This window comes from Zonotrichia albicollis, chromosome Z (assembly GCF_047830755.1).
Source record: "Zonotrichia albicollis isolate bZonAlb1 chromosome Z, bZonAlb1.hap1, whole genome shotgun sequence".
Lineage (NCBI taxonomy): Eukaryota > Metazoa > Chordata > Aves > Passeriformes > Passerellidae > Zonotrichia > Zonotrichia albicollis.
Window position 1 is genome coordinate 36,095,106 of NC_133860.1, and position 14,146 is coordinate 36,109,251.

Consider the following 14,146-nt stretch of genomic DNA (forward strand, 5'->3'; position numbering starts at 1 on the left):
CCTATTCTCTGTGTTACCAGTTGGTATATTGCTACCTCCATTCTTTTACCTGTTTACTTTTGTTTTAACTCTTTATCCCCAATTTTTCACCTGCAATGTCATTTCCACCTCTGTTGACCTCAGTCCTTCTCCCAGTCCTCTTCCAAGCCCTGCTGCATTCCAGGCTCTAGCAAGTATCGCCTGCCTCCTCAGCTGCTGATTACTTGAGCCATGTAATCAGTTCTCCATTTGCTTCCAGGTTATTGTCTTATTATTAGTGTGTGTGCAGCACCTGAGAAACCTGAGTCATGACTTTTGGTCATTAGGGAACCTGGAGGAAAAGGAGAGCCCTAGGACCAAAGAGCTTGCAGTCTGAATATAGGATAATTAAGAGATGGAAACAAATCAGTAGAGGGTGAGAAAAGAGTACAAATAAAGTGAGAGAGTGTATATTGCAGTATTGCCAAGATGTCTGAGCTAACATATCTTCTGGAAGCAATCTGGCTGATGTAATGTGGAAGTGCATAGAGTTCAGTTATCATGCTGTAAATGCCAAATCCTTCTAATTTAGAAACAAACAGCAGCAAAGAGACATATCCTTTCTTATAGGCCAAAGATATTTGGTCTCCATTTTGTTCTTTGCTCTTCTGTTTCAGTTCCACTGTTGGTATGGAATAATTCACACAGCACTTTTAAAACCATGTTTAGAAGTAGCTATTTCCCTTGAACAAGTCACTAAATGAGGTACATACAGTAGTGGGCAAGGTTAGACACTGACATAATATTGGTCAGAATCTTAGTATGCATCTAAATAACTTTGAAACTTTTTGCAGGAAATGTTGATATTAAAAAGAAATTTGGTGAATATATAATTTTTCTTATGCTTGGGAAATGCTTCCCATAGTCTTAAAAAGTATTGACAGAGAAATATCTTACTTCTTGTTTTTAATCCACAACTAGGAAGTCAAAGTTAGGATCATGCCCTGATTGATACTGGATAGCAAAAGAATTCTTAAAAGGTTATGAAAATAAAAACTTCTGTCTTCTGTTTGTTATAATTAGAGAAGGCGGCAAAAGGAAAATCTTATGAAACTAATACTAACAAAAGAGTTGTAAACAGCAAAGCTGTATCCTTGGAGATTTCTGTCTTTGCTGGTTGTCTGCTGGAAGCATCTTTGCTTTCCTTGATGCTGAAGAGCTGTGGGAGAGCCAGCTGGTTGATGATGCATGAAGTAATTATCTTGCTTGACAATCCATTCTTCTAATCTCCCTCCTTCCTTTATTTATCTGTGTAAACATGATGTTTAGTGTGAGGGGTGGTATATTTTGGTATACAATGTTGTTGTGTTTTGTACTGAGTTTTTTCAGAGTTTTTATTAGCTATGTAATACATTAATGGCAATATAGGAATATATTTTAAGATTATTGTATTCAAACTGAAACAGTAGGTCTCTAGTCTTTCTCCTTCTCCCTCATATGGCACAATAATGATCATTATTTGAAGGGCAATCTGTTTTAAGGTCTTCCATAATAACAGAAATAAGAGTGGGATAGGTGTAATCATGTGCTCTCATCAGAGCCTCAGGGTCATACTGAGAAAAAAAATATTGTGTCAAGATGCTCCAGTTTTCTCCAATATGCTAAATTTATGGTATATCTATGCTGAAAAAATGTTCAGTCCAAGGTACAAGAAAAATACATACTCTGTTATTATTAATACTACTACTATTATTATTACCATTATTACTACTGTTATTATTTTGCTTGACCTGTATTTTAAGTATTTTTAATCCACGAACCACAACACAGAGTTGCAAATCTTTGTTAATATTAAAAAAAGAAACTCACTAGTTGGAATGGATGTGCCATATGAGTTTTAAAGGAGAACCAGTTCAGGTTTCTGAAAGACTAAGGTTGCAAATAAAAGTTCTAGTAAAAATAAAGTTGGACTCTTTTAACATAGTCTCATTTGGAGTTGTGCAGTACTTTATGAAAACGTTTTAAGATATATTTGCATTTTTTCTTACTTTAAAATAGATATATTTAAGTCTCTTTTTAATAAATCAGCAAAATAAAGAGTTTCAAATTCAAGCAAACAGAAGTAATGGAGTGTGCTTCTAAGGTGGCTAGACTTTGTGAATTTTTCAATTTTTATATATAGAAAGAACAAACATCAAAATATGAGAATATCCTCTTGAGAAGACAGAAGACATATACTTAAAAAAAGCAAAGAAAGAAAGGCTAAGGCTGTTCAGTAATCTTTGGTGTATTCTTAATGAAAATTCATGATTCAGCTAGATGTAGATTCTTTCTATAACCCTGGGTTGCTGCTGAATGGCTCAGTCTTACCCATATTGTTTTTGTAAGTGATCTTGTGTTTGAAAGCAGAATGAAGGAAGGTTATAGCATCTCAGTATTTCTGCAATTAATTTTTTTGCTTTATTGGTCACTATCAAGTTATTTATATGTAAACAACTGGAAAAAAATTAGAGTTTTGCAGAGGGAATCATCTCCATACATAACTCTCCAAGTTTACCCTTTGCTTTTGGAGTCTACAATGAAATCATAGTGATAAGCAGCTGAAGTAGGAACAATAGCTCAGTGTTTCTTAAAATAAAATTAATTATCTAAAAAAAGAAATGATACTTCAGATAATACTTTTGATACAGCAAATAGTACCTCACAGATAAGTAGATTTTTTTCATTCTTAAGAGCTTGGGTATCCATTATCTTGACCCCTTTCTTAATGTATGCATGTTCTCAAAAATTGAGCAGTGCTGTTTTGGCTTCTTCTTCCAAATTTAATCTTGGAAGTTGATTTGAGGAGGAAAAAAACGACAGCAGACATTTACTATTGACAAAACTCTTACCTGCTACACTGTTTCACTTCAATATCTTCATATTCTGTCATGTGAGGGAGCTCCAGACTGTTTAGTAAACTGTAGGGTGTTGGATCATTAAAACAAGGACATCATTGTTTTAGGTTTTAAAGAAGGATAATATTATTGTGAAACAAATGAGAGAGACCTCAAATGAGAAAGACCTTGTAGCTTGTGATGGTTTGGAAAATTTGAATACCTTAGAGCTGGTTTTACTTCAGAAATTAATGTATAAATGTCCTTTGACCTGTCAAAGTATAGGATCAATTTTGTCACTATTGGCCTTAGCATTTTAATTTTCCTTGGGGTAGTGGCATCTTAAAGTACTCCAGTTTTTTAAGTTCAGTTTTTTTTGCATTTAAGGTTTACAGCTCGACCATTAGTGGAGACCATATTTGAAAGGGGAATGGCCACTTGTTTTGCATATGGACAAACAGGCAGTGGGAAAACCCATGTAAGTAGTTCTTCTACAAATCAGCCAATACTCTTTTTTTACATTACACACTTAGATGAGTTCTAATAAATAAGAAATATGTAAACTACAATTATGTGACTTTAATGGTGCTTTTCTTCTTTTCTTTGCTTTTTTCTTTTAAATTTAGACTATGGGTGGTGACTTTTCAGGAAAGAACCAAGATTGTTCTAAAGGCATATATGCACTAGCAGGTGAGATTTCATTGATTAGTTGGCTTTGGTTAGACCAGTTGAGATAAATAAATTTTCTACTCTTTGTCATACAAATATAGCAGTTTACTTTCTTTGCATTGCAGTGGAGCTTTGGTAACATCAAAAGTTGTCCCTAGATATGTTTCCTTTACACACCAATGTAGACATAGACTACTTAACAAAGATGCACTAACAGATTATTTAAGTTTATCATTTTGGGGTATTCTGCATCTTCCAGTGTAATGTGGCAGTTTAGATTGTGTTGTTTTAGGCTTGGTTGACTGACTCTATTTGTCATTCTTGCAAAATATGAGGTGCTGTAAAATAGACTGTTAAACATGAATGAATCTTCACTAAATGAAAACACATGATGAGGTTTCTTTTTATTCTGGAAATGTATTCACAGCTCGAGATGTCTTTTTAATGCTAAAGAAGCCAAACTATAAGAAGTTAGAACTTCAAGTGTATGCAACGTTTTTTGAGATCTACAGTGGTAAGGTAATTACCTGATCTTTTTCTGAGAAAGAAGGAGTTTCTCAAACTTGTGACAAAATTTTGAGCTTGTCACATAAAAGAATTTTCCCTCTTTGTCTTAAAAGCTGTATTTCAAGGGAATTTTACATTTTTCTTCCAATCATGTATTTCCATGGAATGTTTTGCATTATTTGAAATGGAATTTGAAAGAGGATTTTTTTTAAAGCTCCTCTTTTAACTGTTCTGTTTTCCTCCTTTCTTAAGGTTTTTGACTTGTTGAACCGGAAGACAAAATTAAGAGTGTTAGAAGATGGTAAACAGCAAGTCCAGGTGGTGGGATTACAGGAGCGAGAAGTCAAATGTGTTGAAGATGTTCTTAAGCTTATTGAAGTAGGCAACAGCTGCAGGTATCTTCTATAGCTTGCACCAGGTTTTCATAGTACATTAAAAAATCAGAACAAGATTTTTTGGGGTGTATTTCTAGTGATGCCTTTCCATATTCAAGTGATTTTTTGATGTTGTTGTCTGCAAGTAAAGAATCTACCTATGTTTTAAATAGAGACGTTTGGAGTTTCTCTGTCTGCTAGAGAGAAATTGTTCAAGAGGATGTGAATTGCATGCATTATGTAAGCAGCTTACTGACTTAAATTCACATAATTTAAAAACTGGAATGCTTCCAGGTTCTTCATCTGTAAAAGCCCTTGATGGATACTGGCAGAGGTTAAGCTCAATTTTTTTTTTAAGACTTCAGCTTCATTGTTTTTAAAATTAGCCTTGAGCATGGACTGCTGCATGATCAGATAAAAATGCCATCAGCATTTTTTATGTAAGCTCTCTGATAATCTGAAATATGTGAAGATCTGATTTTAAAAGGGAGGCAAAATGTTACTAATCTTCCATTTCCATTCAAAGAGATGGAAGAAGAGGCATAATTGTACTATGTACATCCAAATATTAGTGTTCTATGTCTAGTGTTCACAAGAGTGGTAAACATTCTGTCAGCCTGTAAGAAAATAAAGGAATGTGCCCTGAAAACCTATCATTGTGAGGTTATTGTTTAACATGTGTGGTCCTCTACTGGTTAACGTTTCTCTGGTTGTCTCTTGTTTAAAGGACATCTGGCCAGACATCTGCAAATGCACACTCATCTCGAAGCCACGCAGTGTTTCAGATTATTCTCAGAAGGAAAGGGAAGTTGCATGGTAAATTTTCTCTGATTGATTTGGCTGGCAATGAAAGAGGAGCAGATACTTCGAGTGCAGATAGGCAGACGCGACTGGAAGGTGCAGAAATTAACAAGAGCCTTTTAGCCCTCAAGGTAACTGATATGTTTCTATTGCCTTGGAGTAGGTGCAAGCCTACATACAATAGCAATGACAAGTAAAATTAGTGTTTTTGCAGGCTTTGCTTGTCTACATTGTCTATTGATATGACAGGTATAAACCAATTTAGTAATTTTTCCTTTACATGCATGAGGGAACACTTAGTAAGTCCCAAGTAGAAACAATGCAGAAACATTGTGCTATCAACTTAAATATAGTTTTTGTAAAATAAAATCAAAACATGCCAGAAAAACCAGCCTACCAACCAAGTGAAAAACAAAACCAAACCCCTAAACAAAGAAAAGACCCCAAAAAACCAAGTTCACTAAAAGTCTCCAGTGGTTGAATTTGTAGACATTTCTGATGCATACCTAAAATGGGAAGGCAAATTATTTACTTTGGTGCTCAGAATATGACATACTAGCAGGAAGTACTCTTACTGATCTCACTATTTCTTTTTTTACGTAAAAAAATAATACTACACTGACAACATATTTGCTGCTATTAATATATTGACTAAAGCAAAACAACAGCAGCCTGTCCAGAAAAAAACAGCAAATAATTAAAATAAACCTTGAAAGGTGAAATCCATTTTTGCCAACCCTTCTTCATAGCAAATTGTCTGATACAGTCATTTTACAGATTTTCATACATCCAATTCATATAAACAGAAGAAATACTGAATATAAAGAAATACTACTCAAATATTAATCTGCCTTTTTTGTTTGATGTTTTATAGTGATTAAAAGAGGCTCAGTCTAAATAGGGGAAGTAATTTTTTTATTTCAAACTGGAGATATGGTAGTTTTTGAGTGCCTTAGAATTTGTCTCTGGTTTTGGTTAGTTTTGCTTAGGTTTACTACTCTCAGCACCAACACTGGTTTTATATAAAAAATCTGAACCCCAAGATCTGTGTGGTTACCTTTTTATTCCCAGTACAAACTTGGGAGGAGACTGGTATCTGACTACATAGGAAGTCACAACACATGATAAAATTGTAATGTATAATGTATCATTACAAAATTCTATGGCATGTTGAAAAACTGGAAGCAGCAGTTCCAAAACTTTTGCTCTTAACAGCCTATTCTGCTTTAACATCAAAGTAAGCATTGCTGGCATCATTGGGTTGATGCTACTACTCATTTCCAAGTGAAACTGAATAAAGCTATTTTGTTTGGGGGGTTTGGTTTGAGGGGTTTTTTTCAGTTTATTTATTTTGTATTGGATAGTGCTCATACAACATATTTGGTTAATTTTTAAATAACTTGTCTTTTTAATTATAGCAAAAAGTTCGGCTGCTGTACTAGTGGTTTTCAAAATTATTTGGGGAAGGGGGAAATAAAAATAAATGTACATCTTGCAGCAGTCTAAAAGGTGATACAAAACCATAAATGTTTCTCAATTACATTTTTGCTATTTTTCATCTATCTCAAAGACGTTACACAACCTTTACCATTTGTGTTTAGAAGCCATGAAGTTATTTTCAAGTTCCAGTTAAACTAATACATTCTGACAAAGCGGTCTTTGTTGATAATCCAAGATTTGCTCTTTCCATCTGGATATCAGTCCTGTCTTAACCTGTTCAGGATTTTGGCACTGGAATTTATTTCTGTAATGTCTCTACAAGGGAGTAGTGTTGTAATTTTGTTACCTGGGTTTCAGAGATGTAATGAAAACTGAACGTAGCTTAAAACTCTGTTACAAATTTAGACCCTGGTGGTGTTCTTCTATAATCTTTTACTAGTTAGGAGATAATCCAATTCTAATTTTTCAGCAGTAGGGAAACTAGATGTCATTATAGTAAATTAAAATTCAAAACTTGGTGATTGCCATATCAGTAATTCAATATAGAATATGTCTGCAGCTGGAGGATTAGTTGAACTAATGTAGAATTATTAATGTAAGACAAAGGCCTATTCCATCTATTAATGCAGCTAAAAGCAAAAAAGCTCTGATTTGAAATACATTTGAAGTTTGGTTGGCTGTAGAAGTTCTATGTGTAGATACTTTAAAAATGCACCAAGGAAGCCTTGCTTCTGAAGAGATGTCTGTTAAGGAAAATGCAGAGTCTGGAATTAACAGTCAAAATATTATGATTGCGACAATACAGAAATCTAAAATTAAAAGTTCTTTGCATAGGAATAACTTATTAGACAGTATTAGAGTGCTGAGTGGACAGAAGTGATGGTTAGAGTAATGGTGTCTTGGTGTCAGTTAGTTGTACTTAGTTGCTGCTGTATCTTCTGTAGTAGTTTTGTAATATTTACATCTATGCAGTATTGCTCACTGGAACCCAATCAGCTGCAAATATTAGTGCAGCACCTTGCCTCTGGGCACGGAAGAGAAGATCTTATCCCTGTTTCTTCACATAAAGACTACTTTAAAACAGGGAATGACCTAATGTTTCCAGGTTTCTTCCAATGCTAAGTAGAGAGCTTGCTTCCTGTAGAGAGCTATGCCTACTTGGTTTGTGACCTGTGGAGCTTTCAGAAAGTTTGTTTTCTTCTAAGCTGGAAAGAAAGACAGTGGTAAAATCAGAGTTAAGGCCACTGCTTTTAACTGATGCAGTTAACCCATATCCCTGCCCACACTGTTGCTGCTGGCAGAGGTTGTAGCTCTTTCAGGCTTTTGTAGCTGATAATCAGGAATAATTGTTAGCCTGAACATTTCACATCAACACTGTTTGGTTGTGTTGTTGGATACAATAGGTGTAAACAATTTGGATGACATTGAGACAGCTTTTAGGCTTCTAATCCTTTAAAAATTCTTTCCTCTGTACTGAGCTTAATCAGAAGTGGAACCCTAATGCTTATTGAATTCAAGCTTTTAGCAGTACATTTTAATGATATTTTTGGGGGAGTGCATCAGATAGGGCATGTATTTTCTGATTCTGAGTTGCATTTTTATTACCTTTATTTAACCCATGATAAAGAATCTCTTTGTTCTTTCAGGAGTGCATTAGAGCCTTAGGCCGAAATAAATCTCATACACCCTTCAGAGCAAGTAAACTTACTCAGGTGCTAAGAGATTCATTCATTGGAGAAAACTCACGTACCTGTATGGTAAGTTGATTTGGTTAACTGTTCTAACAATTACAAAGAGAAAAAACACTGCAAATTTAGGCTTTTATGTTTAAAATTGGTTGCATGCTACTGGTAGTGTGTTGGACTTACATTTATTTACTAACTGACATTGTATGTGAAGGGAGGTTTCAAAAGAGACATTTCTCAATGATTTAAATTGAATATTAGGAGAAATTTCTTCACCAAAGGAGCTGTCAAGCATTGGAACCAGTGCTTAGGGAAAGTGGTCTAGTCTCAATCCTGAGAGATCTTTAAAAGGTGCATAGATGTAGTAATTAGAGACATGCTCATGGGCTTCCTGGGGTTAATGGTGGGACTAAATTATTTTAGAAGTCTTTTCCAGCTCATATGATTCTATGATTATGTAATTTTAGATAACTTGTTTCCTTCTTACTTTTTTATTGACCTTTCTTATTGCTGGTTCTAGTTTTCTAGCTAGTCTGGCAGCTAGAGACACTTCTACCTTGAGAAGCTTGTTTGTTTTAGCAGTGTCTTAATTATAAAAGAGTCTTGTTTTTTTTTTTTGCAGAATTCTGGAAAAGAGAGTGTAGACTGGAAATAGTGATGAGTTGTGTTTTTTAAATGACAAAGATTAAAGTAAAAGTTGGCATAAAGCTCATCAGAATATGCTTCATGCTGTTGAAAAGGAAGTTGTTGGAATAGATGGCATGAATAACTGTTATAAATATATTAAAAATATATAAGAATATATAAATGTATAAAATAGAATATTAATCAAAATTATTGTAAATATTATAAATTATTAACTATTATAAATATAAAAGTATATATACTTATGTAAATAATTGTTGAATAGCTGTAAATGTGCATTTGTGCCAGTCTTAAAAACAGAATTCTTCTGAAAGGACAGATAAAAGTACTGATGCCCAGTTGTTTTATTTGTGTGTCTGTGACATTTCTCTTTATGAGAATGTGAACTGTCTGCAGTACATACTGATTTCAGGCTTATTTGTGTTGGTTACTTTTTACAGGCTCCTTTGAATTAATTAGTCTAGAGGCTAGAGAAGTCTGCAGGCCACAATGTGTAAATCATGGTCTTAGGACAGCTTAGTCTTCCCTTTAGCTGTTAGGTATGGTTCAAATACAAAAATGGTGGTAAAATAACGTTTTTATTAACTTTTTTTTCCTTCAGTTCTCTAACGAAACAACAGGATAGTTTGCTTTCCCACTGAGATATAGCTGACCAAGCTGAAGATGTCCCTGCTCACTACATAGGGGTTGAACTAAATGACCTTTAGAGGTCTCTTCCGGCTCAAATCATTGTATGACTCTGTAACTTCATGAACCCCAATGCAGGATTAGATAGCTAGATGGTGCAATTCTAGCAGATGTATCCACACTGCTGAAGGAGGTTTGAAAAATTAGCCTGTTGGGAATTACTCTCTGCACATCAAATAATTAACCTTTGTGAATATTTCATGGAAGTTCTTAAATAATAAAAATAATCCCCTCTGAAAGTGGAAATATGCTTGAACTGGTTTTTTTTTTAATTTTCTCATTCACATAACTACAGTTCACAATTAAGCTTAAGAAACCTCTTTGAGGATAAGATACTGCCTTCAAATTAATTCTTCTGCTATTTTTCTTAACAGTAGGACCACTTGTGACATACTGGTTTTAGTGTTTGTTTACATTAATTTTTAATTAAGAATGTAATCAGCAGAGTTTCATATTAAGATACTGTCATGGTTTAACCCCCAGCCAGCAATGGGGGTTGTTACTAAGGACTTTATCAACAAGAGAGATTTTGTCCACTCTTCAAATGTGCTGTTTGAATAAGACGTTTTTAACTATGTGGTGCTTTTCAATATGGAATGCATATAAAATTATGTAGTAAAATCTTGTGATTTTTAACTTACCAAACGATCCCTGAAATAATAAAGTATCTGCTGTACTGTATGTTTTCCATTTGCTTTCTGATATACAAATCTGTAAGGAGGATATATGAGTAAAGCTCATTGGCTGGTTTCTACACTTCATTTTTATGTGATTTTTCCTTTTATTATTAATGGATATGTTGCAGTTGTAAAAGTTACATCTTTAGGGATGGAGTATTCTCTCTGCATATAATATTAAACTATGGTTAGGAAACTCTTTGTTTTTTCAAATTTGTTCAGAAAAGTATTTTGAGAGCTCGTAAAGTTTTGAAACTTCATAATGTGGACAGTTACGACTAGGACTTGCTTCCTTCAAAAGAAATTGAGAGACTTGGAATCAGCATAAATATTTTTTAAAATTTTATCAGTCATTGCAGTTTTACTGTTCTTGTCAAAATAGTTTGAGAAATCATTTAAAGTTTTTTAAGAGTTGCATTGTAGGATAATGGATTGTCATTTGAAACTTGCAGTGTGACTACATGAAATAGTCTCATTTTTTTAACCAGTGCTGCTCCTGGACATGTTGCATCCTTTGTGTGCTGCAGTCACAGCTGAAGTGGTCAGACCCCTCAGCCCTCCAGCGTGGGAGTAGGAATCTGCAGACTTCCATGTCCCAGCAGAGCCATTGATCGCATTGTGATGGCTTACAAGCAGTGTAGGCCTATTAGCTCAAAATAGGAAGAAGAAAAGTGAGCAACAGAGAGGTCTGAGTCCTCCTATCCTGCCTGGACTGGGGCAGGATAGGATCCCTTTGTTGGGGCCTGAGGAGAGGTCATACACAAGACTTGTGCGCAAGTTCATGTGTCCTGAACAGGGTATTAACACAGTCCAAGGCATCTACAATGGCACTTGCCTAGAGCAGCTTATTCTGTACCTTATTCACTTTAAAGTGTTGGAGTAGTCTCCTAGTGTTAAAGCAGTGGTAGTAAATAGGTAAAGCCAAAGCCACAAAGACAAAGCAAAGGAAAACATGGAATTAATTCAGCACTTCCAATTGTCAGGATAGTTCAGCTGTCCCTAGGCTGTATCACGTGTAACAATGACTTGGGAAGCCAAATACCATCTATCTAAATGTCACTGTCTGTGGCATGCTCTGAACATGAAACTGGTGGAAGAGATGTATGCATTTTTCACATTATTTCAGTTTGGAGGTGTTATAGGAAATTTTAGATTTTTGTTAATTAGCACACAGAACGAGAGACATGCAGCTGTGTGATCTCAAATTTAAGCTTGTTGTTTTCCTTCGTAATTGATGTATACCAGTATTAGAGTTTTAGACTTAGATCTGTATGATCACTTCCACCATATAGTTTTCCTTTCTGTCCAGAAGGAGAAATTCCTCTTGGGATGATTACCTCTGCTTTTATACAGAAATGTCAGCAGCAGGATGAAAGAGAAGACAGGGATTATTTAATCACCATCAGTTTCAGTCTCCTGAGTCTAAGATGGCACAAAAATGTTAGTGTGTAGGATCATAGAAGTATTTGTTCTGGGTAGAGCCTTTATGACTGCTTAGGGAAGAGAGCGGGTGAAAAAATTGGACTAGTGAGAGAAACTAGGAGAAATAATGATCCCACTTCTCCTAATCACAGTTTTAATTTTTGCTGATTTCAGGAAAGATGGTGCTCTCTTCAGAGTAGTTAATATAACTGGAAAAAGAAAGATCTTTAGATTCCAGATAGGTCTCATGAAAGATTTGCCATCAAGTACTGTTTACAGGTAGTTTCTAATTGAGAAAAAATATATCTCTACTTAGGAAAATAGTTAAGCTTATCTTTACTACTATCAAGTTCATTTCTGATGTGGCCAAAATCAGCATAGAATCTCCTTGAACAGAGGAGAGGCTCAAAGAATACATAAAAAAATAATGTGGTAATTGTTTGTAGGCTATATTAGACTTAGGGTCCACTCAGTTGCATATTTTCTTTTTTGAGGAGTGTGTTTTTTAAGTTACAATTTCACATATGCACAGTATGTTACCAAGATGGTTGGGAAAAAAAAAATTAATTTCTATGAATTCTTGGTGTTTCTTGTAGGGTTAAAAAAATTGAATTGAAGCTTTCACTAGACATTCAGTGTGTCCCTGAGATATCGTTGTATAAGGACAGCTGTACATAGCAGACAGATCAGAAATGAAGCTGGAGATTAAATAATATATGCATTTAAATTTATCTACCCTTTCGTCTGTATAAAGTGATTTGCTAATGTGTGGCTTGTTTTCTCCAGATTGCTACAATTTCTCCAGGGATGGCATCATGTGAAAACACTCTAAATACACTGAGATACGCAAATAGGTATGAAAAACATTATTTCTTAAAACTGTACTGGCTGTTGATGACTGACATTTGAAATCGTGCTGTTCCGTGATGTATGATTATTTTAGCTTCTTGAAGAATTCAGTGGTAGTTGTGTTTCTTAATAAAATTAAAACCAATTTACTGATCCAGGCTCAAATTAAATTGTCACTTTGTACAACCACTACAAAAGAATCTACTAAAACTGAATGTATGCCATTAGCCAGAGATGGATAATGTGGATTGCAAGTTATGTGGGACATCCTACTATTAGTTTTGCCCTTTGAAAGGACCATCTTTTACATTAGGGATGGTTGGTGTTCATTCCCTGGAGTGTTGGCTAAATACTTTTCTGTGATGTGATTTCTTTTCCCCACCCCTTTTGTGGAATTGTGTGCAGTTGCCAGTCTGTATTATATATACATATAAAATTTCATGCTTCCCAAATTCAAGCAAATATCTGAGAACACTAAGTAAAGGCTTAAAAAGGCAGAAAATCCACCAGACTTTATGATCGCTGTGGGGAAATTAGCACCTTCAGAGGCAGATGCATCATTGGAGACCTGTACTGCTGTAAAAAAGTGTTCAGCTCTCTCCAGTGAGTGTGTGAATGGAGCCCTCACCTGCTGCAGTTCTCCTGTGTTTAAAGTCTGTGGAGATGGTGCAGTCAGGTCCTGTGTGTCCCTGCAGCCAGACCTGTGACTCAGAGATGCCCCACGCTTTCCTGCAAAGGGGTGGCAGACAGCCTCTGGACCATCAGAAGCCCTGGCTTTGCCAGAAGAGGCGGCCACCATCTGGGGGTCTGTTTGCCCAGTGAGAGGTCAGGCAGAACCACAACTTCTTCTGCTTGTCAAGGCACAAAGGCATGCTAGGGAGGCTTACTGCCTGCTTCCCTCACTGTCTCCAAATGTCCTTGTGTCTGGGTTAATGGAGCTGGTAGTAAACCTGCCTGGCTTGGACCAGCCTGTCTCATTTCCTCCCTGAAGAGAATGAGGCATCTACTCCTCTGCTTACAGTAACATGATGCAGGACCTTGCACATTCAAGACTTGTTGGAACTTTTACCCCTTATAATCCCTTATACAACTTAGATTACTGAAGTGACTGTAAAAAGTCACTACAAAACAAAACAAGCTCCTCTTTCTAGTGTACGAAATAGTTGTACGGAAACTGTTTCCTCCTCCAAGTGTTAAAATTGTATGTTGTTATGGAGTATTCACCAGTCACTGTAATGTTGCTTCTTGTGTTTTGTATAGATTTTATTTTTTCTAAAAATACATAATATTCATTGTAGTTAGTTTTAGGTGCTGGACACTGGTGTGTGGACAGTGACCACAGGAGGTGAAATAGAATTTATGCTTTTGTATATTGATATTTTAAAAGGAGTGATTTAGTGGAATATTGAATGTAGACCAAATAATATTAACCATACAAAATGAAATCTGGAATTACTCTTCTCAAAACACTGCTGTTATAGTCTCCTGCAAATTTGCAGCACTGGTTTTGTTCAGTTTTGCTAGTGATCTGAACTGTTTGCAGAGAGTTTAAAGAT

General features: G+C 35.4%; 1 protein-coding gene across 8 annotated transcripts in view; it reads left to right on the top strand.

The window, feature by feature from the left end:
- The window catches only part of KIF2A (kinesin family member 2A), a 58,286-nt gene that overhangs the window by 35,406 nt on the left and 8,734 nt on the right, over positions 1-14,146 (top strand). For all 8 annotated transcript variants that reach the window (XM_074533208.1, XM_074533209.1, XM_026795158.2 and 5 more), the window contains exons 10-16: positions 3,222-3,312; positions 3,461-3,524; positions 3,931-4,022; positions 4,263-4,405; positions 5,112-5,316; positions 8,272-8,382; positions 12,528-12,595. In XM_074533208.1, coding sequence (XP_074389309.1) covers positions 3,222-3,312; positions 3,461-3,524; positions 3,931-4,022; positions 4,263-4,405; positions 5,112-5,316; positions 8,272-8,382; positions 12,528-12,595 — 774 coding nt within the window. The remainder of the gene's footprint in view (positions 1-3,221; positions 3,313-3,460; positions 3,525-3,930; positions 4,023-4,262; positions 4,406-5,111; positions 5,317-8,271; positions 8,383-12,527; positions 12,596-14,146) is intronic.